Source organism: Salminus brasiliensis, chromosome 1 (genome assembly GCF_030463535.1).
Source record: "Salminus brasiliensis chromosome 1, fSalBra1.hap2, whole genome shotgun sequence".
Lineage (NCBI taxonomy): Eukaryota > Metazoa > Chordata > Actinopteri > Characiformes > Bryconidae > Salminus > Salminus brasiliensis.
The window spans coordinates 230,865-255,455 of NC_132878.1; the positions used below are offsets into that span (position 1 = coordinate 230,865).

The 24,591-nt window shown below is 39.3% G+C and overlaps 1 protein-coding gene across 3 annotated transcripts; it reads left to right on the forward strand.

Annotated features, from left to right (window-relative positions):
• Nucleotides 1-3,514: 3,514 nt before the first annotated feature.
• Nucleotides 3,515-12,421, forward strand: LOC140570946 (claudin-15-like). 3 transcript variants are annotated; one of them, XM_072692649.1, is made up of 5 exons: nt 3,515-3,985; nt 9,356-9,520; nt 9,745-9,826; nt 10,926-11,036; nt 11,513-12,421. In XM_072692649.1, the coding sequence occupies exons 1-5, from the start codon at nt 3,769-3,771 to the stop codon at nt 11,610-11,612; spliced, it is 675 nt and encodes a 224-aa protein (XP_072548750.1). In that variant the 5' UTR covers nt 3,515-3,768; the 3' UTR covers nt 11,613-12,421. The 3 variants fall into 3 exon arrangements, with proteins under 3 accessions (XP_072548750.1, XP_072548749.1, XP_072548751.1); XM_072692648.1 differs by lacking the exon at nt 3,515-3,985 and adding an exon at nt 8,328-8,578; XM_072692650.1 differs by lacking the exon at nt 3,515-3,985 and adding an exon at nt 8,328-8,578 and having other exon boundaries at nt 10,926-10,966.
• The last annotated feature ends 12,170 nt before the right edge of the window (nt 12,422-24,591 follow it).

The window sequence follows — 24,591 nt, forward strand, 5'->3', positions numbered from 1 at the left end:
GAGATCAATAAAACACATAAACACTCCTCTACAATCACAAATTTTCCCATAAAGCCTAAACTCCCACATCAGCATTTCCTCAAAGAGTTTCAGAGCCAATGGGTCAGACTGACCGAAACTGAGCAGAGTCACCATTTGGGTTCATTTCTTGTTTACTACAAACGACCAAAACCTCAATCCGACCAAAACTGAGCCAAATTCAAACTGATCCACACTGATTCAGAGTCATCCACACAGATCCAGACTGATTCAGAGTCATCCACGCAGATCCAGACTGATTCAGAGTCATCCACGCAGATCAAGACTGATTCAGAGTCATCCACACAGATCAAGACTGATTCAGAGTCATCCACACAGATCAAGACTGATTCAGAGTCATCCACACAGATTAAGACTGATTCAGAGTCATCCACACAGATCAAGACTGATTCAGAGTCATCCACGCAGATCCAGACTGATTCAGAGTCATCCACACAGTTTAAGACTGATTCAGAGTCATCCACACAAATCAAGACTGATTCAGAGTCATCCACGCAGATCAATACTGATTCAGAGTCATCCACACAAATCAAGACTGATTCAGAGTCATCCACACAAATCAAGACTGATTCAGAGTCATCCACGCAGATCAATACTGATTCAGAGTCATCCACGCAGATCAATACTGATTCAGAGTCATCCACGCAGATCCAGAATTATTTATCAAGATCCAAACTGATCTACACAGATCCAAATGGACTTTGATGGACTGATCTTTGCTGATTCAGACAGGTAATGCTTAGTTTAGGTGACAGGTGAGTATGACGGGTTAATCAGAGGTGAGAGGTTTTTCTCAGTTCAGTGAAGGTAGAGGTCCTGGCAGTGGGTGGGGAGCTGTGATCTCTGCGCTGGGGTGAGTGGGAGTGTTATCAGATCAGGGAACAGTGTGATCTTCTCCACACTGAACTCAAATCAATAAAAATCTCTAAAAGTTACGACTGAATCATCTAAAACAGAGACTGGAGGAAATAAACCATAAACCCATAAACTCTCATAAACCTCAACGTCTCCCATAAACAGCTCCCCATCAGCGTTCAGGCCCAGGCCCAGGCTCAGGCTCAGGCTCGGGCCCGGGCTCAGTCTCAGTCCCAGACCCAGGCTTATTTCCACAGGCTTTTACAGAGAGCCGTGTCCGAGCCACGAGAGAGTGAACTAATGACAACAGCGGCAGGAAAAACAGGAAAAACCTCAGATCAGGAGGAAGAACCAAGACTCAAAGGGAAGCATCCAAACTGACCCAAACTGACCCAATCCAATCTGAACTGACCCAAATTAAGCCACACTGATCAAGATCCAGACAGATGCACTCTGATCCAAACTGAGTCAAACTGACCCGAACTAATCCAAACTGATCCAAACTGATCCAAACTGATCAAAACTGAGTCAAACTGATCCAAACTGATCCAAACTGAGTCAAACTGACCCGAACTAATCCAAACTGATCCAAACTGAGTCAAACTGACCCGAACTAATCCAAACTGATCCAAACTGATCCAAACTGATCAAAACTGATCCAAACTGATCCAAACTGAGTCAAACTGACCCGAACTAATCCAAACTGATCCAAACTGATCAAAACTGATCCAGACTGATCCAAACTGATCCAGACTGATCCAAACTGATCCAGACTGATCCAGATCAGGTTGGATGAAACTGATCCACACTGATCCAGACTGATCCATGGATCTCGTCTTTACAGTATGGATCATTATGATCAGAGGAAGTGAGTGACAGTGATGCAGAAAGTGAGTAAAATACAGCTGAGTGAGGGGGAGCTCTTATCACCCCCCGCAGGGTTCTCTGTGCTACTGCTGTGAGGTGTGTGTGTCAGGTGTGTGTGTGAGGTGTGTGTGTCAGGTGTGTGTGTGAGGTGTGTGTGTCAGGTGTGTGTGTGAGGTGTGTGTGTGAAATGTGACTGATGGAAGTAATGTTGGTGTGATGAAGTGTGTGTGATTAAACAGGTGTGTTTTATGGCCTGTGCATGGTGGTGTCCCCCACACTGTCTAATTATACCTTATCTGTGTGGAGGACACTTCCCTACCTGTGGACACCCTGCTGTAAAGTGTGTGTGTGTGTGTGTGTGTGTGTGTGTGTGTTTAGCCTGATGTAGTGTTTGCAAGGTGGAATTACAAGAGTGGGAGTTCTGATAAAGTAGCCAGGTGAAGGTACACTATATTGACAAAAGTATTGGGACACCTGCTCTTTTACTGTTTCTTTACTTCTGAAATCAAGGGTATTTAAAAAGCTGATGCTGCTTCTGCTTCTGTGACTGTCTCTACTGCCCAGAGAATAAGACTTTCTACTAGATTCTGGAGGAGCATTGCTGTGAGGATTTGATTGTATTCAACCAGTTGCATTTGTGTCAGCACAGTCACTTCTGCAGCGTTGGGTTCAGTGGACTGTTTTACTCTAATGATCTCTGACAGACCAGCAGTAACACTTCAGTTCATTAGTTTATTAGTTTATTAGACAGGTTTTAGTGCTAAAATGAATGTTCCTCATGAGCAAGAGTTCATCTGCTCAGTAAAACACTTACATTAGAAGCATATTTATATTTAATATATTAATATATATTTAAATATATATGCAGCAGCGGCAGGCGGGAGAGCCGCCGGTCCGCCATGGGTGGTGGTGGGTGGGGGAGCCCGCTGGCCGGACTGGTAGGTGGCAGCTGGTTAGATGCAGGTAGAGGGGACCTCAGCGGGCAATCTTCCAGCAGATCGGGCTGGGGTGGCCATTTACTCGAAGAAGATAAAAAGACAGAGAAAGTTAGTTCTGATATATATATATACATACATTTACCTTTGATCCTTGATCTACCTTTGATTTAATGCTCCTTTGTCTTGCTTTCATGAATGTGGTCGGTCATCAAAGCATTTCAGTAGCTGTACAGAGTGTGACGGTGCTGAATAAGACAGGAGAACAGTAGAAGAACAGTTTCTTTTCTGCTGATTCTTTATATTTATTTTTATTTTAGTTTGTATTAATATTTTGCATTAATTTCATTTTTGTACTTTTTGTACTTTTTGATGTGAGCAATCTGGGGATTTTTATTTCCATTATTAAACTATAGTTGTTGTACAGGGCTGTTCTTTGAATATTAATAATATTATGATGAATATTAGTATAATAAGTGTAAGAAGTGTTAGAATTGAAACAGTGTTTTCAGATTCAGCCTGAAATCATCAGATCAGTTTGTCTAATAATCCAGTTTACAGAAGTAGTTTAGATTTGGCACAGAGGACAGTTAGCCTGTAGTGTGTACAGTGGTCAGCTTCACAGACACGTCCAGCTGTCAGGATTCCAGCAGTACCTGGAGTTTAAGAGCAGGAACATTAAAGAAGGTTTCTCCGCCCCCTCTACCTCACCCCACCCCACCCTGAGTAAATGATGGGTTTGTTAAAGATTGACAGAAATGCTGATTTTGAACCTGTTGGACCGGCAGTATATCCTTATTAATCATTTATTGAATTTACACTTTTTATCTTTTTTTTATCCCACCTGCCTGTGTGTGTGTGTGTGTGTGTGTGTGTGTTGTAGTCCAGGGTCCTAACAACCCACACTGTGGTTCCCTCAGCAGTACCTGTCAACATGTGGAGGACAGCTTCCTCCTCTGTGTGGGAATTTAGAGCAGAGCCGGAGAGCTGACCCGATCAGAGCCGACCCAATCAGAGCCGGGCAGAGCTGAGCTGAGCTGAGCTGAGCTCCGGGCTGCAGCAGGGGGCCAGGATGAGGGATGCAGTGCAGGTGTGTGGGCTGGTGTCGGGATTTCTGGGCTGTGTGTGTGCTTTCGTTACTCTGCACAACAGCACCTGGAAGGAGTCGTCCGACTACGACGACGTGATCATCACCTCCAAGCTCTTCGAGAACCTGTGGATGTCCTGCGCTGAAGACTCCACTGGAGTTTACAACTGCTGGTACTTCCAGAGTTTACTCGCCCTGCCAGGTAAGAATTCACCAGAACCTGCTGTAATAACACTGAGTACTGTAATAACAGGGTAATAACACAGGCTCATTATTTACAGTAATAATGCAGGGAACTAACGATCACTGCCACCCTGCTAATAACACAAATGGCCAAAACAATAGAAACACTCAACATATATATATATATATATATATATATATATATATATACAGTAATAAAGACATAGCTACATACACACACACACACACACACACACACAGGCTGACACGGGTGAGCGCTGGTTTTGTCATGTTTGTAATGAGCATTTTCAGGTTTTAAAGGTCTGAACTCAGTAAATATGATATAATAGAAACACTCAGGATCCTGAACTTTCTATAAACATGTTGCAAATCATGTGACTGGTCATGTGACCACTTCTAAAGCTGAATTGTATCTGTTGTCCAGCTGAGGTTCAGTAATGAGATTCAGTAATGAAATACATGTTTACTCTCAGGGGATTAGGGGTCAGGAATCTCCACTGTGGCTGAAGGTCTCAGAGATGAGTCTGAGTCTGCTGATTCACACCAGCGCTGCTGTTACTGGTGAACTGGTGCTTTTACTGGAGCATTCTCAGAAGTTCTCAGATCAGTTCTCCTCATGAGAACCAGTCCAGGTTCTTTTCATCTGCAGAAAGAAACAAGGAGATCTTTCCATGTTTAAGCTCAGTGTAGTTTCCATTATCTCAGCAGCGGCCCGTCCGACTCTCAGGTCCAGTCAGAATCTTCTGTGAGTCCCAGACTGAACTGAGTCAAATGAGCTTCATTCACACGTTTCCAACAAAAGTACAGCAACCCACAGCGCTGCTCGCAGCTGTATCCACTCATCCACTACAGTGGATGAACGGACCAATAGAAACGCTCCAAAATGACCTGGAATTAAATTCGACGCATGACTGTAAAACAGATCTAATCTCAGTTTGGTATTTTTCACTACAGTGTAATTATCAGTAATTCTACAGTCTGTGTCCATTTCAACTGGACTGTAATGGTTCTTTACATTCCAACAACTCAGCGAAGGATCTAGTTCAGATTAACAGATTCAGTAATTGAATTGATTAAACTCTCTGATTAAACTCTTTGATTAAACTCTCTGATTAAACTGTTTGATTAAACTCTCTGATTAAACTATTTGATTAAACTCTCTGATTAAACTCTTTGATTAAACTCTCTGATTAAACTATTTGATTAAACTCTCTGATTAAACTCTTTGATTAAACTCTTTGATTAAACAGTCTGATTCAACTCTCTGATTAAACTCTCTGATTCAACTCTTTGATTAAACAGTCTGATTAAACTCTTTCATTTAACTCTTTGATTAAACAGTCTGATTAAACTCTTTGATTAAACTCTTTGATTAAACTCTCTGATTAAACTCTTTGATTAAACTCTTTGATTAAACTCTTTGATTAAACTCTCTGATTAAACTCTTTGATTTAACTCTTTGATTTAACTCTCTGATTTAACTCTTTGATTAAACTCTTTGATTAAACAGTCTGATTAAACTCTTTGATTAAACTCTTTGATTTAACTCTTTGATTAAACAGTCTGATTAAACTCTTTGATTAAACTCTTTGATTAAACTCTCTGATTAAACTCTTTGATTAAACTCTTTGATTAAACAGTCTGATTAAACTCTCTGATTTAACTCTCTGATTAAACTCTCTGATTAAACTCTTTGATTAAACTCTCTGATTTAACTCTTTGATTGAACTCTCTGATTAAACTCTTTGATTTAACTCTTTGATTTAACTCTTTAATTAAACTCCGATTTAACTCTTTGATTAAACTCTTTGATTTAACTCTTTGATTAAACTCTTTTAATAAAATCTCTGATTTAGCTCTCTGATTAAACTCTCTGATTAAACTCTCTAATTAAACTCTTTGATTTAACTCTTTGATTTAACTCTCTGATTAAACTCTTTGATTAAACTCTCTGATTAAACTCTCTGATCAAACTCTCTGATTCAACTCTTTGATTAAACTCTCTGATCAAACTCTCTGATTCAACTCTTTGATTAAACTCTTTGATTTAACTCTTTAATTAAACTCTTTAATTAAACTCTTTGATGAAACTCTTTGATTTAACTCTTTAATTAAACTCTTTGATTAAACTCTTTGATTAAACAGTCTGATTAAACTCTTTGATTAAACTCTTTGATTAAACAGTCTGATTCAACTCTCTGATTAAACTCTTTGATTAAACAGTCTGATTAAACTCTTTGATTAAACAGTCTGATTAAACTCTCTGATTCAACTCTTTGATTAAACTCTTTGATTAAACAGTCTGATTCAACTCTTTGATTAAACAGTCTGACTAAACTCTTTGATTAAACAGTCTGATTAAACTCTTTGATTAAACTCTTTGATTTAACTCTTTGATTAAACAGTCTGATTAAACTCTTTGATTAAACTCTGATTAAACTCTCTGATTAAACTCTTTGATTAAACTCTTTGATTAAACTCTCTGATTAAACTCTTTGATTTAACTCTCTGATTAAACTCTTTGATTAAACTCTCTGATTTAACTCTTTGATTAAACTCTTTGATTTAACTCTTTGATTTAACTCTGATTTAACTCTGATTAAACTCTTTGATTAAACTATTTGGTTAAACTCTTTGATTACACACTCTGATTAAACTCTTTGGTTAAACTCTTTGATTACACACTCTGATTAAACTCTTTGGTTAAACTCTTTAAATAAACTCTTTGATTAAACTCTTTGATTAAACATTTTGATTAAACTCTTTGATTAAACAGTCTGATTAAACTCTTTGATTAAACTCTTTGATTAAACTCTTTGATTAAACACTCTGATTAAACTCTTTGGTTAAACTCTTTGATTAAACACTCTGATTAAACTCTTTGGTTAAACTCTTTGATTAAACTCTTTGATTAAACAGTCTGATTACACACTCTGATTAAACTCTTTGATTTAACTCTTTAATTAAACTCTGATTTAACTCTTTGATTAAACTCTTTGATTTAACTCTGATTAAACTCTTTGATTAAACTCTTTGGTTAAACTCTTTGATTACACACTCTGATTAAACTCTTTGGTTAAACTCTTTGATTACACACTCTGATTAAACTCTTTGGTTAAACTCTTTGATTAAACTCTTTGATTAAACTCTTTGATTAAACTTTTTGATTAAACTCTTTGATTAAACTTTTTGATTAAACTCTTTGATTAAACAGTCTGATTAAACTCTTTGATTAAACACTCTGATTAAACTCTTTGAATAAACTCTTTGATTAAACACTCTGATTAAACTCTTTGGTTAAACTCTTTGATTAAACTCTTTGATTAAACAGTCTGATTACACACTCTGATTAAACAGTCTGATTACACACTCTGATTAAACTCTTTGGTTAAACTCTTTGATTACACACTCTGATTAAACTCTTTGATTACACACTCTGATTAAACTCTTTGAATAAACTCTTTGATTAAACACTCTGATTAAACTCTTTGGTTAAACTCTTTGATTAAACTCTTTGATTAAACAGTCTGATTACACACTCTGATTAAACAGTCTGATTACACACTCTGATTAAACTCTTTGGTTAAACTCTTTGATTACACACTCTGATTAAACTCTTTGATTACACACTCTGATTAAACTCTTTGATTAAACTCTTTGATTAAACTTTTTGATTAAACTCTTTGATTAAACTCTTTGATTAAACTCTTTGATTAAACTTTTTGATTAAACTCTTTGATTAAACAGTCTGATTAAACTCTTTGAATAAACTCTTTGATTAAACAGTCTGATTAAACTCTTTGATTAAACTCTTTGATTAAACTCTTTGATTAAACAGTCTGATTAAACTCTTTGATTAAACAGTCTGATTAAACTCTTTGATTAAACTCTTTGATTAAACTTTTTGATTAAACTCTTTGATTAAACAGTCTGATTAAACTCTTTGATTAAACTCTTTGATTAAACTCTTTGATTAAACAGTCTGATTAAACTCTTTGATTAAACAGTCTGATTAAACACTCTGAGGGTTTATAAAGCCATGTCTGATCTGAAGGCTGAGGAGAGGGTGTCAGGCTGGGGGACATTAATCACAGAATTTCAAAGACTTGCCCCACATTAGCAGGCTGTGTTCAGAACCTCGCTGGGCTTTTAAACTGCCCCCCCCCCCCCCCCCCCGGTTCACGCTTGTTTGAGACTAAAGCGTGAAGGACACGAACTGGACGAGGCTTTTGGAGAGAAAGCTGAGGCTGAGGGGTTGACCTGCACTGCTGCAGTTTCTTCCAGCTACTGCGGGTAAAGCTGCGGTTTTGGGTCTCTAGCTGAAAGCTGAGTTTTTGGAGCTGAGTTTGGGTAATTGTGGAGGTTATGGGCACTGTGCAGCCAGTTCAGGAGGCCCTGGCCTTGCTCCTGGGCTTTCTGGGCTGGGTCCTGATCGGCGTTTCACTGCCCAACCGCTACTGGAGAGTGTCCACTGTGGATGGCAATGTGATCACCACCTCCACCATCTATGAAAACCTGTGGATGTCCTGCGCTACAGACTCCACCGGGGTCCACAACTGCAGAGAGTTTCCATCCATGCTCGCACTGTCCGGTATGTGGTCTGCATCAGGCCGGGTCGTTTACCGAGCAGCGGTATTAAACTGGATTAGGGCTAGGATTTCATTAAGATGAAGGTAGGCTTACAGACTGGCATTAGGGTTATTAATTGGGATTAGGGTTATTAATTGGGGTTAGGGTTAGTTATTATTGACCATGACTGGGTTATTAATTAGGCAATATTTTATATTAAATTGTGGTAAATGTCTTGAGGTTTCTCTGTGAGCTCATCAACAGAGCCATCCTGTTCCTGCTGTTGCTGTTCTTCTCACGTTGATAATCACTATAATCAGCATTGTTTTCTACTATACTGTAAAATCAGATGTATTGTACGTCATTATTATTTGTGTTTTGTAAACATGTCTCTGTGCACCTGCACTTAACAAGTTGGGCTCAGTCTGGCCCTCATACTTCATAATTAATAAGTGGTTTGAAAACAGGGGCTCTTGGTCTTTTCATTTAAATGAACTGTTTATAAAACTGTTATTACATATATATTATTAAATATGCGTCAATTTTCCTTTTATTTAAAAAACTTTTATTGTTTCCTTTTAATTATTTGTTAAACTCCATATTTTATATTGAATATTCTATTAATTGTCGATATTTAACAACTGATTATTTGTTAAATTGTCTTTTTCTATTGATTACCTTTTTGTTATACTGTTAATCATTTCATTTTGAAAGTGAGGGGAAAGTATGCGTGAGTATTTTTGTAAGAACAGTTTCACTGAGCAGTTGGTCTTTTTGGGTCTTTTTGGGTCTATTTCAGGTTATATTCAGGCATGTCGTGCTCTCATGATTGCGGCTATCGTGATGGGAACCTTTGGGCTGGTTGCCACACTGGTGGGAATGCAGTGCTCCAAAATAGGAGGCGAGAACTACATCCTGAAGGGAAGAATCGCTGCTGTCGGAGGAGTCTTCTTCATCCTGCAGGGTAAGAGCTCCCTCTTGGGCCAGGGGGGGTTATTGCATTTCTCTCTCAGTAGGTGGCACTGACATTCACATCAACCTCAAGCTCAGAAATGTCACGAGTACATGACAGAAGTATTGAGCGAGAAACTTAAAAAGGTTGATATTTGATAAATGTCAAAGTGTGTGTGTGTGTGTGTAAGGGGGGGGGGTTACATAATAAACTCACTGAAAGGGCTTTATCTGCAGGCCTATGCACAATGATTGCTGTTTCATGGTACGCCGCCAACATCACTCGGGAGTTCTTTGACCCCCTCTATCCTGGAACTAAGTGAGTGTTTCTGGTTAACTTTTTCTCAGCAATAACAATAAAATCCAGCCCTGAACAGCAGTGTAGGAGTGTGTGCAGAGCTGCCAGACCAGACAGAACTTTACGGTTTTACAGCCTTTGGTGATTGACCTGTGCCTTACTGTATACATCAAACACTGTTCAGTACTGTATACATCAAACACTGTTCAGTACTGTATACTTCAAATACTGTTCAGCATCATGTATACATCAAACACTGTTCAGTACTGTATACATCAGAAACTGTTCAATTCTGTATACATCAAACACTGTTCAGTACTGTATACTTCAAATACTGTTCAGCATTCTGTATACATCAAACACTGTTCAGTACTGTATACATCAAACACTGTTCAGTACTGTATACTTCAAATACTGTTCAGCATCCTGTATACATCAAACACTGTTCAGTACTGTATACATCAAACACTGTTCAGTACTGTATACTTCAAATACTGTTCAGCATCCTGTATACATCAAACACTGTTCAGTACTGTATACATCAAACACTGTTCAGTACTGTATACATCAGAAACTGTTCAATTCTGTATACATCAAACACTGTTCAGTACTGTATACATTAAATACTGTTCAGCATCCTGTATACATCAAACACTGTTCAGTACTGTATACATCAAACACTGTTCAGTACTGTATACATCAGAAACTGTTCAATTCTGTATACATCAAACACTGTTCAGTACTGTATACATCAAACACTGTTCAGTACTGTATACGTAAAATACTGTTCAGTACTGTATACATCAAACACTGTTCAGTACTGTATACATCAAATACTGTTCAGTACTGTATACTTCAAACACTGTTCAGTACTGTATACTTCAAATACTGTATAATTCTGTATACATCAAACACCGTTCAGTACTGTATACTTCAAATACTGTATAATTCTGTATACATCAAACACTGTTCAGTACTGTATACATCAAACACTGTTCAGTACTGTATACTTCAAATACTGTATAATTCTGTATACATCAAACACTGTTCTAATTTAAGAAGCTTCATTCTTTTGCTGAATGGTATTCTGGGCGGTTGGATGTGTCTGTTGTGTTCACAGGTATGAGATTGGGGAGGGGCTGTATATTGGCTGGAGTTCAGGTACGCTTGCTTTGATTGGAGGCTGCTGTTTGCTGTGTTCCTGTAATGTGAAGAGGAAGGAGGAGATGCTGTGAGTCCATCTCTCACCCTGTCTCACTGCTGTCACCATCACCAGCCAGCACAGACTAAGCTTAGCCGACATTCACAAAGGCAAAGGCAGTTTCATTCGAGCTCAGACTGAGTCAGTAGTTCCTCAGACTCAGTAGAGTCAGCAGTTCCTCAGACTCAGTAGAGTCAGCAGTTCCTCAGACTCAGTAGGGTCTAGTTCTTCACACTCTGTTAGGTCTGGTTCTATTAGAGTTAATGTTTCCTTAGACCCAGTAAGGTCAATGGGTCATCAGGCTCAGTAGATTAAAGGGTTCCTTACTCCACAGAAAAAGGGTTCCTCAGACATAGTAGGGTCTGGATCCAGTAGATTTAAGGGTTCCTCAGGTTCCTCACATGTGGTTGTTTCTCTCAAGGTCAGAAACATCAGTGTGAATTCCACAGCCGGGTTGATGGTTTGGTCACTGTATTAAATTTTCTCTCTCTCTGTCCTTGCTTCAGAGCCTACCATCACCAAACCTCCAGCAGAGGAGCAGCGCTCGTACACTCCGCCTCATCCCGAACACACTCCAGCCAGTACGGACGCAATGCCTACGTGTAACCGAGCCACATCCTAATCAACTCAGTCCAAAAATCCTTGGCCTGCCATGGAGTGACCAGTGCTCTGAATGCGGTGATGATGATGATGATGATGATGTTGATGATGCTGATGATGAAGATGTTTGTTGGACTGTTGAAGAAACTGTAAACCGAGCTGAACTGTCTGATGAATGGTGAGCGAGTGGGAGAAGCACCACGTTACCGAACTGAAGTTTCTGATTTTAGGGATGCGACTGACCAGCCTGGACTTCTTCATACTGACACTGATGTTCTGATCTTATGAAAAGTAGATAAGAGGGTTCTGTACAGTACTGGAAACAATACTCCGTACCACAGAACCCTTTTTGTTGCTACTAAAGAACCACATACAAGAAGTTTCCCACTAATGTGAGGAACATTGTACCCAGATGAAGCTTCCAGGCAGGTCTTTGAGTAGTCATAGTTCTGTATAGAACCATTGTTCTTAGTAAAGAACCCTAAAGACTGTATATGTTTATAGAAGGGTAGAGTTCTAGAAGAGTTCTAGAAGAGTCTGATGATAGTAGTTTATTTAGAAACAGAACATTTTTACAGAAAACTGAAATTATTTATGGATTTGAAGTCTAAGTGAAATGTACGTTTGATAGATCATTTTTATAAACACAGGGATTCAATGAGACTAATATTCAACAGTTTATTAAGATGATTGTGGTGATTTGTGGTGATCTGCAGATACGAGGTGGTGGTCAGTGTGGTGGTCAGTGATGGACAGTGTCTGTAATTCTGTAATCAAGCTTCACTGTCAACTTTATAATAAACTGTATTTTTTCAGATGTGGTTTCTTTGACCTATGTGTGGACTGTATAATCTACATTTAGTTGAACTAATTAACATTTAAACATTTTATCCTCATTAAACATCTGCAATAACCTTCACACTGAACAGCTAGCATCCTTAGCTATTAGCATCTGTGCAGTTTTTCTGTTTCTGTTCATAATTCATCAGCTAAGATGTGAACAGACTCAGTCAGAGGGAGACTTGGTGAAACTCCTGGTTCTAGATAACCTTACCCAGTCAGAAGTGTTCACAGCATGGTTAAAGACCTGTGGTGCTGCACTGCCACTGTGTGGTCATTACGGCTACTGCACCAACTACACAGTGAATTCTGCAGGGAAATCTGAGGGCTCTGGGAGTTACAATAAAACCTTTCTGTAACTCAGGTTTATTTTTAGTCAGTAGTATAATTCTGAAACTTCTAAAAGATCCAATGCAGCAGACTAACTATCTCTCTCTCTATATATATATATATATATATACTTACCTGTAATTAACTCTATATAACATTAGAATAAACACAAATTAACATACAGTCAGTGAGAGTGTATACCTGTAATTAATTCTATATAACATTAGAATAAATTCAAATTAACATACAGTCAGTGAGAGTGTATACCTGTAATTAATTCTATATAACATTAGAATAAATTCAAATTAACATTGTCAGTAAGAGTGTATACCTGTAATTAACTCTATATAACTGTCATCCACTCGGTCTGACAATGACGGGAGAACACTCGCAGGGGATGAGGGGATGCCTTCGAGAGTCCAGCATTCGTCGAGCCGTGTAGGTGGGGGTCCCCTCAATCTCCACTGGCTCCGGTGGCGTGTCCGCCGGGGTGGCCTCGTCCAGGGGTCCAGGTACCACGGGCTTGAGCTGAGACACATGAAAAACCAGGTGAACACGTGACTGTGGGGGTAGTCGGATACGATAAGCAACATCGTTGACTCTTTTTTCTAAGGACCAGAGTACTTAACTTTCAGCTTGTGAGAAGGGAGACTAGTCCGGAGGTCCTTCGTGGCCAACCAGACCCGGTCACCTGGTTGGTATGTCGGAGTCTCCCCTCTCTTCCGGTCCGCTTGGGCCTTGTAGCGTCTGGATGTGCTGGTGGGCTCCGGTCCAGACCGCTTCGCTGCGACGCATCCAAGCATCCACTGCTGGGACTTGGGTCTCTGTGGCAGTCCAGGGGGCCAGCGGAGGCTGGTAGCCTAGGTAACACTGGTATGGGGTCAGGCCAGTGGTTGCGCACCTCAGTGAGTTCTGGGCCATCTCGGCCCAGACCAGATACCGGGACCAGTCGCTGGGGTAGTCAGGACAGTACAGCCGTAGGAACTTCCCCAGCTCCTGGTTAATGCGCTCGCACTGGCCGTTAGACTGGGGGTGATAACCCGAGGACAGGCTTACACTCACCCCCAGGTGTTCACAGAAGGCACCCCATACCTTAGATGTGAACTGGGCCCCCCGGTCAGATACTATGTCCTCCGGAATCCCGAAATTCTACCAAGGCTTGAGCGGTATGAACCTAACCCCTCGTGAGAAACGGTCCACTACCGTCATCACCAGACTTAGGCAGGTCAGTAATGAAGTCAACAGCCAGGTGAGACCACGGACGTTCAGGAACGGGTAGCGGCATGAGCTTCCCCGATGGGAGCGTCTTCAGGGTCTTACATTGAGCACACTCACTGCATGATGCCACTACCCGATGTATATCTGCCCTCATCCCCTCCCACCAATATTTGGGAGAGAGCAGATAGTACGTGCGGACACCTGGATGACCCGATGCCGGAGAAGCGTGAGCCCAACCGATGAGCTTCCCCGGAAAGCCCCTGGGACGTAGACCTTGTTCACAGGGCATGATGGGGGCACGGTGGTGCGTTTGAGGGCCTCGTCTATCTCTGTATCCAGGTCCCACTGAATTGCCGCGACGGTGACACCCGATGGCAGGATGGGTGCTGGAGCGGTCTCTCCCTCATCCACAGACTGGTGAATACGAGAGAGAGCGTCCGCTTTGGTGTTGCGGGAGCCCGGACGATACGAGATCGTAAATCTGAACCTGGCGAAGAACAGGGACCACCTGGCTTGCCGGGGGTTTAGACACTTGGCATTTCTCAAAAACTCTAGATTCTTGTGATCTGTTAATACCAGGAAGGGGTAGGCAGCACACTCTAACCAATGACGCCACTCTCCGAGCGCCATTTTGACTGCCAGGAGCTCCCTATCCCCTACCCCGTAAAATCCCGGATAAACTGCCGATAAAAATTAGCGAAACCTAGGAACCGCTGGACCTCCTTCACGGAGCCAGGTGACGGCCAGTCCAAGACTGCCTGGACTTTGGTCTGATCCATCTGAACCCCCCGCTCGCTGATAATGTACCCCAGAAAAGGGATCTCATGGACATGGAACACGCACTTCTCTAATTTAGCGAATAGCAGGTGGGCCCTAAGCCTCGCCAGGACCAGACGAACTTGACGGATGTGCGTATACAGGTCGGGGGAGTACACTAGAATATCGTCCAGAAAGACCACCACAAAGCATCCGAGGTAGTCTTTCAGGACGTCATTTATGAAAGCCTGGAAGACGGAGGGGGCGTTAGCTAACCCATATGGCATAACCCGGTACTGGAAATGCCCCCTGGTGGTCATGAATGCCGTCTTCCATTCGTCCCCCTCCCTGATACGCACCAGATTGTACGCACTGCGGAGATCCAATTTCGTGAATATCTGGGCTCCCCGCAGCTGCTCAAGAGCGGAAGGCACCAACGGCATAGGAAACGGGTACCTATTGGTGATTGCGTTGAGTGCCCGATAATCTATACATGGCCTTAACCCACCCCCCCTTCTTCCTGATGAAAAAAAAACCCCGAAGCCACCGGAGACTTGGACGGAGTGATGTATCCCTGAGCTAAAGCCTCTGAAATGTAGTCCTCAATTGCCCTCTCTTCCTCCCCCGTAAGGGGGTAGATCCTGGCTTTAGGTAAAGTGGCCCCTTCAACCAGATCTATGGCGCAATCCTAAGGGCGATGGGGGGGAAGTTTAGTGGCACTGGACTTACTGAACACATCTCTCATATCGTTATACTCCGGTGGCAGGACTACCGTGTCTTCGGGCTCGGGGCTCTCTATGGAGGTAGACATGACCTTAAGGGGGGCTAGGGTAAGGCACTTGTAACGGCAATAAGGGGACCAGGATACAATCTCCCGTTCAGGCCAGGAGATATGAGGGTTATGCTGGCTCAACCAGGGCAGACCTAGTATCATCTCATGCTCGGAGACAGGTAGAACCAGCAGGGACACCACTTCCTGGTGGAGGAAGCTCACGGCGAGACGAAATCCCTCAGTACGGTGAGTGATGGACCGAAGACCCATGGGCTGTCCGTCCAGGGCGGTGACGCGGAGGGGCTTCGGGAGCGGCACGGTCGGGATCCGCAGACGCTGCGCGATGTCAGCTCGCAGGAAGCTGCCCTCCGCTCCACAGTCGATCAGTGCTGAAACGACAAGATACTGGCTCTGGAAGGAAACCCTGACAGGCAATGTGATCGACCGGGAAACGAGTCCCTGGACGGGCAGACTCACCGCATTGGCGCGAGGGGTCCCTTCCTCGCGCTCCTCGGTGAATAGGCAGGATTTCAATGGGAGTTGTCGAGGACAGGCCTTCCTTCCGTGCCCCACAGCCCCACAGTAGTAGCAGAGTCCCTCTCGGCTCCGTCTACTCCGTTCTTCCTGTGTAAGGCCCCTGGAACCCACTTCCATGGGCTCGCAGGTCGTTCCTGCCGATGACGTCGGGGCAGTTCGCCCCTCTGAACCAGCGAGTAGGTCTCCACTCTGGACAGCCGGACCGGTCTGCCTTCCCGGCCTGGCCGCTGAACCCCCAGCTTTCGGTAACCTGGGGTTAGTAGGATGACCAAGAAGCTGGTCTAACCTAATAGCGAGCCCAATAAGCTCGTCAAGCTCAAGTGACTCACCCCGGCATGCCATCTCCCGCTGCAGACGCGGATTAAGTCCGTTGCGGAACAGTGCCACCAAGGCCGGCTGGTTCCATCCGCTACCAGCGGCTAGCGTTCGGAACTCCAGCGCATACTGGGCTGCCGGCTTGGAGCCCTGCTCCATCTGCAGCAGGAGATCGCCCTTAGTGAGCCCCATCAGGGGTGTGGTTGGTGTGGCGCAACAGATAACACCACCACCTACCATTGCGTTACAACAACACCATGTGGGAGACCAGGGTTCGATTCCCGGTCTGGGTGACTATGCTGTGCTACACCAATAAGAGTCCCTGGGCAAGACTCCTAACACTCCATTGGCCCACCCCTGTAATACGTGCAACCTTGTAAGTCGCTCTGGATAAGAGCGTCTGCTAAATGCCATAAATGTAAATGTAAATGTGTTGGAACACCGCCTTGAACTGCTTCAAATAGTCCGAGAAGGGCTTCTCACTGAGGTCCTCCCAGGTGGCTGTGGCTAAGTCCAGAGCTTTTCCAGCGAGTCAGGATACGAGAAAGGCGATCTTCGCCTGGTCAGTGCCGGTTGGGTGATTATTAAAGAAAACCGCACACTGTAGCAAGAACCCCTCGCAAAGCTCTGGATCGCCATGGTACGTATCCGGTCTTCCAACCGGATACAGGCTAGGGGAAGTCGTGACAGGGCTGGGAGGACTAGGGGGCTCCAACGAAGTCTGAACCAGATTCGTGAGCCCCTGGATGCCACCCACTAGTTGGGCGACTTGTTGCTGCTGATCAGCCTGTTGCTGCACCAGGCGACCAACCGTCTCTGACACACTCTGTAACGTGTGTTGCTGCTGCCCCAGGAATCGACCCTGGGCGCAAACAGCCTGACCCAAGGCCTCCATCCCCGCTGTTCGGAGGCGGTCGGCCGAGGATTCTGTCATGATCCACTCGGTCTGACAATGACAGGAGAACACTCGCAGGGGATGGACCGAAGCGAGGAGTTTATTAATAACAATAAACCATAAACAAAACAGAAATGCAGCACCAATTACAAGGGATAAGGAAGAACTAAACAAAAACGTGACAAACCATACTGGGCAAACAAAAGGAACACACCTGGGGCTGGCGAGGCACTAGGGCAGTGCTAGCTGCCGGGGCTGAGCCAATACCATTACTCAGAAACAAACCTCCAAGCCGAGCCTGGGAAAGCTATGAACTAGGACATATGGAGTAGCGCTAGTCAGGCGCATTGAACTTACTAACTCTATATTAACTCTTAACTCTATATAACATTAAAATAAACCCAAATAAACATAAAGTCAGTGGACAGTGGGAGTGTCTACCTGTAATTAACTCTATATAACATTAAAATAAAACCAAATAAACATAAAGTCAGTGAACAGTGAGAGTGTCTACCTGTAATTAACTTTATATAACATTAAAATAAACCCAAATAAACATAAAGTCAGTGGACAGTGAGAGTGTCTACCTGTAATTAACTTTATATAACATTAAAATAAACCCAAATAAACATAAAGTCAGTGGACAGTGAGAGTGTCTACCTGTAATTAACTCTATATAACATTAAAATAAACCCAAATAAACATAAAGTCAGTGGTCTGTGAGAGTGTCTACCTGTAAATAACTCTATATCACATTAAAATAAACCCAAATAAACATAAAGTCAGAGGACAGTGAGAGTGTCTACCTGTAATTAACTCAATATAACATTAAAATAAACCCAAATAAACATAGTCAGTGGTTAGACAGTGTCTACCTGTAATTAACTCTATATAACATTAGAATAAACCCAAATAAACATAGTCAGTGGTTAGACAGTGTCTACCTGTAATTAACTCTATATCACATTAAAATAAACCCAAATAAACATAAAGTCAGAGGACAGTGAGAGTGTCTACCTGTAATTAACTCTATATAACATTAGAATAAACCCAAATAAACATAGTCAGTGGTTAGACAGCATTTACCTGTAATTAACTCTATATAACATTAAAATAAACCCAAATAAACATAAAGTCAGTGGTCTGTGAGAGTGTCTACCTGTAATTAACTCTATATCACATTAAAATAAACCCAAATAAACATAAAGTCAGTGGACAGTGAGAGTGTCTACCTGTAATTAACTCAATATAACATTAAAATAAACCCAAATAAACATAGTCAGTGGTTAGACAGTGTCTACCTGTAATTAACTCTATATAACATTAGAATAAACCCAAATAAACATAGTCAGTGGTTAGACAGTGTCTACCTGTAATTAACTCTATATAACATTAGAATAAACCCAAATAAACATAGTCAGTGGTTAGACAGCATCTACCTGTTATTAACTCTATATAACATTAAAATAAACCCAAATAAACATAAAGTCAGTGGTCTGTGAGAGTGTCTACCTGTAATTAACTCTATATCACATTAAAATAAACCCAAATAAACATAAAGTCAGTGGACAGTGAGAGTGTCTACATGTAATTAACTCTATATAACATTAAAATAAACCCAAATAAACATAAAGTCAGTGGACAGTGAGAGTGTCTACCTGTAATTAACTCTATATCACATTAAAATAAACCCAAATAAACATAAAGTCAGTGGACAGTGAGAGTGTCTACCTGTAATTAACTATATATCACATTAAAATAAACCCAAATAAACATAAAGTCAGTGAACAGTGAGAGTGTCTACCTGTAATTAACTTTATATAACATTAAAATAAACCCAAATAAACATAAAGTCAGTGGACAGTGAGAGTGTCTACCTGTAATTAACTTTATATAACATTAAAATAAACCCAAATAAACATAAAGTCAGTGGACAGTGAGAGTGTCTACCTGTAAATAACTCTATATAACATTAAAATAAACCCAAATAAACATAAAGTCAGTGGTCTGTGAGAGTGTCTACCTGTAATTAACTCTATATCACATTAAAATAAACCCAAATAAACATAAAGTCAGTGGACAGTGAGAGTGTCTACATGTAATTAACTCTATATAACATTAAAATAAACCCAAATAAACATAAAGTCAGTGGACAGTGAGAGTGTCTACCTGTAATTAACTCTATATAATATTAAAATAAACCCAAATAAACATAGTCAGTAGTTAGACAGTGTCTACCTGTAATTAACTCTATATAACATTAGAATAAACCCAAATAAACATAGTCAGTGGTTAGACAGTGTCTACCTGTAATTAACTCTATATCACATTAAAATAAACCCAAATAAACATAAAGTCAGTGGTCTATGAGAGTGTCTACCTGTAATTAACTCTATATCACATTAAAATAAACCCAAATAAACATAAAGTCAATGGACAGTGAGAGTGTCTACCTGTAATTAACTCTATATAACATTAGAATAAACCCAAATAAACATAGTCAGTGGTTAGACAGCATTTACCTGTAATTAACTCTATATAACATTAAAATAAACCCAAATAAACATAAAGTCAGTGGTCTATGAGAGTGTCTACCTGTAATTAACTCTATATCACATTAAAATAAACCCAAATAAACATAAAGTCAGTGGACAGTGAGAGTGTCTACCTGTAATTAACTCTATATCACATTAAAATAAACCCAAATAAACATAAAGTCAGTGGACAGTGAGAGTGTCTACCTGTAATTAACTCAATATAACATTAAAATAAACCCAAATAAACATAGTCAGTGGTTAGACAGTGTCTACCTGTAATTAACTCTATATAACATTAAAATAAACCCAAATAAACATAAAGTCAGTGGACAGTGAGAGTGTTTACCTGTAATTAACTCTATATAACATTAGAATAAACCCAAATAAACATAGTCAGTGGTTAGACAGCATCTACCTGTAATTAACTCTATATAACATTAAAATAAACCCAAATAAACATAAAGTCAGTGGTCTGTGAGAGTGTCTACCTGTAATTAACTCTATATCACATTAAAATAAAACCAAATAAACATAGTCAGTGGTTAGACAGCATTTACCTGCAATTAACTCTATATAACATTAAAATAAACCCAAATAAACATAAAGTCAGTGGACAGTGAGAGTGTCTACCTGTAATTAACTCTATATCACATTAAAATAAACCCAAATAAACATAAAGTCAGTGGACAGTGAGAGTGTCTACCTGTAATTAACTCAATATAACATTAAAATAAACCCAAATAAACATAGTCAGTGGTTAGACAGTGTCTACCTGTAATTAACTCTATATAACATTAAAATAAATCCAAATAAACATAAAGTCAGAGGACAGTGAGAGTGTCTACCTGTAATTAACTCTATATAACATTAGAATAAACCCAAATAAACATAGTCAGTGGTTAGACAGCATTTACCTGTAATTAACTCTATATAACATTAAAATAAACCCAAATAAACATAAAGTCAGTGGTCTATGAGAGTGTCTACCTGTAATTAACTCTATATCACATTAAAATAAACCCAAATAAACATAAAGTGAATGGACAGTGAGAATGTCTACATGTAATTAACTCTATATAACATTAAAATAAACCCAAATAAACATAAAGTCAGTGGACAGTGAGAGTGTCTACCTGTAATTAACTCTATATCACATTAAAATAAACCCAAATAAACATAAAGTCAGTGGACAGTGAGAGTGTCTACCTGTAATTAACTCAATATAACATTAAAATAAACCCAAATAAACATAGTCAGTGGTTAGACAGTGTCTACCTGTAATTAACTCTATATAACATTAGAATAAACCCAAATAAACATAGTCAGTGGTTAGACAGCATCTACCTGTTATTAACTCTATATAACATTAAAATAAACCCAAATAAACATAAAGTCAGTGGTCTGTGAGAGTGTCTACCTGTAATTAACTCTATATCACATTAAAATAAACCCAAATAAACATAAAGTCAGTGGACAGTGAGAGTGTCTACATGTAATTAACTCTATATCACATTAAAATAAACCCAAATAAACATAAAGTCAGTGGACAGTGAGAGTGTCTACCTGTAATTAACTCTATATCACATTAAAATAAACCCAAATAAACATAAAGTCAGTGGACAGTGAGAGTGTCTACCTGTAATTAACTATATATAACATTAAAATAAACCCAAATAAACATAAAGTCAGTGAACAGTGAGAGTGTCTACCTGTAATTAACTTAATATAACATTAAAATAAACCCAAATAAACATAAAGTCAGTGGACAGTGAGAGTGTCTACCTGTAATTAACTTTATATAACATTAAAATAAACCCAAATAAACATAAAGTCAGTGGACAGTGAGAGTGTCTACCTGTAATTAACTTAATATAACATTAAAATAAACCCAAATAAACATAAAGTCAGTGGTCTGTGAGTGTCTACCTGTAATTAACTCTATATCACATTAAAATAAACCCAAATAAACATAAAGTCAGTGGACAGTGAGAGTGTCTACATGTAATTAACTCTATATAACATTAAAATAAACCCAAATAAACATAAAGTCAGTGGACAGTGAGAGTGTCTACCTGTAATTAACTCTATATAACATTAAAATAAACCCAAATAAACATAGTCAGTAGTTAGACAGTGTCTACCTGTAATTAACTCTATATAACATTAGAATAAACCCAAATAAACATAGTCAGTGGTTAGACAGTGTCTACCTGTAATTAACTCTATATCACATTAAAATAAACCCAAATAAACATAAAGTCAGTGGTCTATGAGAGTGTCTACCTGTAATTAACTCTATATCACATTAAAATAAACCCAAATAAACATAAAGTCAATGGACAGTGAGAGTGTCTACCTGTAATTAACTCTATATAACATTAGAATAAACCCAAATAAACATAGTCAGTGGTTAGACAGCATTTACCTGTAATTAACTCTATATAACATTAAAATAAACCCAAATAAACATAAAGTCAGTGGTCTATGAGAGTGTCTACCTGTAATTAACTCTATATCACATTAAAATAAACCCAAATAAACATAAAGTCAATGGACAGTGAGAGTGTCTACATGTAATTAACTCTATATAACATTAAAATAAACCCAAATAAACATAAAGTCAGTGGACAGTGAGAGTGTCTACCTGTAATTAACTCTATATCACATTAAAATAAACCCAAATAAACATAAAGTCAGTGGACAGTGAGAGTGTTTACCTGTAATTAACTCTATATAACATTAGAATAAACCCAAATAAACATAGTCAGTGGTTAGACAGCATCTACCTGTAATTAACTCTATATAACATTAAAATAAACCCAAATAAACATAAAGTCAGTGGTCTGTGAGAGTGTCTACCTGTAATTAACTCTATATCACATTAAAATAAAACCAAATAAACATAGTCAGTGGACAGTGAGAGTGTCTACATGTAATTAACTCAATATAACATTAAAATAAACCCAAATAAACATAGTCAGTGGTTAGACAGTGTCTACCTGTAATTAACTCTATATAACATTAGAATAAACCCAAATAAACATAGTCAGTGGTTAGACAGTGTCTACCTGTAATTAACTCTATATCACATTAAAATAAACCCAAATAAACATAAAGTCAGTGGACAGTGAGAGTGTCTACCTGTAATTAACTCAATATAACATTAAAATAAACCCAAATAAACATAGTCAGTGGTTAGACAGTGTCTACCTGTAATTAACTCTATATAACATTAGAATAAACCCAAATAAACATAGTCAGTGGTTAGACAGTGTCTACCTGTAATTAACTCTATATCACATTAAAATAAATCCAAATAAACATAAAGTCAGAGGACAGTGAGAGTGTCTACCTGTAATTAACTCTATATAACATTAGAATAAACCCAAATAAACATAGTCAGTGGTTAGACAGCATTTACCTGTAATTAACTCTATATAACATTAAAATAAACCCAAATAACCATAAAGTCAGTGGTCTATGAGAGTGTCTACCTGTAATTAACTCTATATCACATTAAAATAAACCCAAATAAACATAAAGTGAATGGACAGTGAGAGTGTCTACATGTAATTAACTCTATATAACATTAAAATAAACCCAAATAAACATAAAGTCAGTGGACAGTGAGAGTGTCTACCTGTAATTAACTCTATATCACATTAAAATAAACCCAAATAAACATAAAGTCAGTGGACAGTGAGAGTGTCTACCTGTAATTAACTCAATATAACATTAAAATAAACCCAAATAAACATAGTCAGTGGTTAGACAGTGTCTACCTGTAATTAACTCTATATCACATTAAAATAAACCCAAATAAACATACAGTCAGTGGACAGTGAGAGTGTCTACCTGTAATTAACTCTATATAACATTAGAATAAACCCAAATAAACATAGTCAGTGGTTAGACAGTGTCTACCTGTAATTAACTCTATATAACATTAAAATAAACCCAAATAAACATAAAGTCAGTGGACAGTGAGAGTGTCTACATGTAATTAACTCTATATAACATTAAAATAAACCCAAATAAACATAAAGTCAGTGGACAGTGAGAGTGTCTACCTGTAATTAACTCTATATCACATTAAAATAAACCCAAATAAACATAAAGTCAGTGGACAGTGAGAGTGTCTACCTGTAATTAACTCTATATAACATTAAAATAAACCCAAATAAACATAGTCAGTGGTTAGACAGCGTCTACCTGTAATTAACTCTATATAACATTAGAATAAACCCAAATAAACATAGTCAGTGGTTAGACAGTGTCTACCTGTAATTAACTCTATATCACATTAAAATAAACCCAAATAAACATAAAGTCAGTGGACAGTGAGAGTGTCTACCTGTAATTAACTCTATGTCACATTAAAATAAACCCAAATAAACATAAAGTCAGTGGTCTGTGAGAGTGTCTACCTGTAATTAACTCAATATAACATTAAAATAAACCCAAATAAACATAGTCAGTGGTTAGACAGTGTCTACCTGTAATTAACTCTATATCACATTAAAATAAACCCAAATAAACATAGTCAGTGGTTAGACAGTGTCTACCTGTAATTAACTCTATATAACATTAGAATAAACCCAAATAAACATAGTCAGTGGTTAGACAGTGTCTACCTGTAATTAACTCTATATCACATTAAAATAAACCCAAATAAACATAAAGTCAGTGGACAGTGAGAGTGTCTACCTGTAATTAACTCTATATAACATTAGAATAAACCCAAATAAACGTTAAGTCAGTGGTCCATTGGGTAAAGCTCATCAT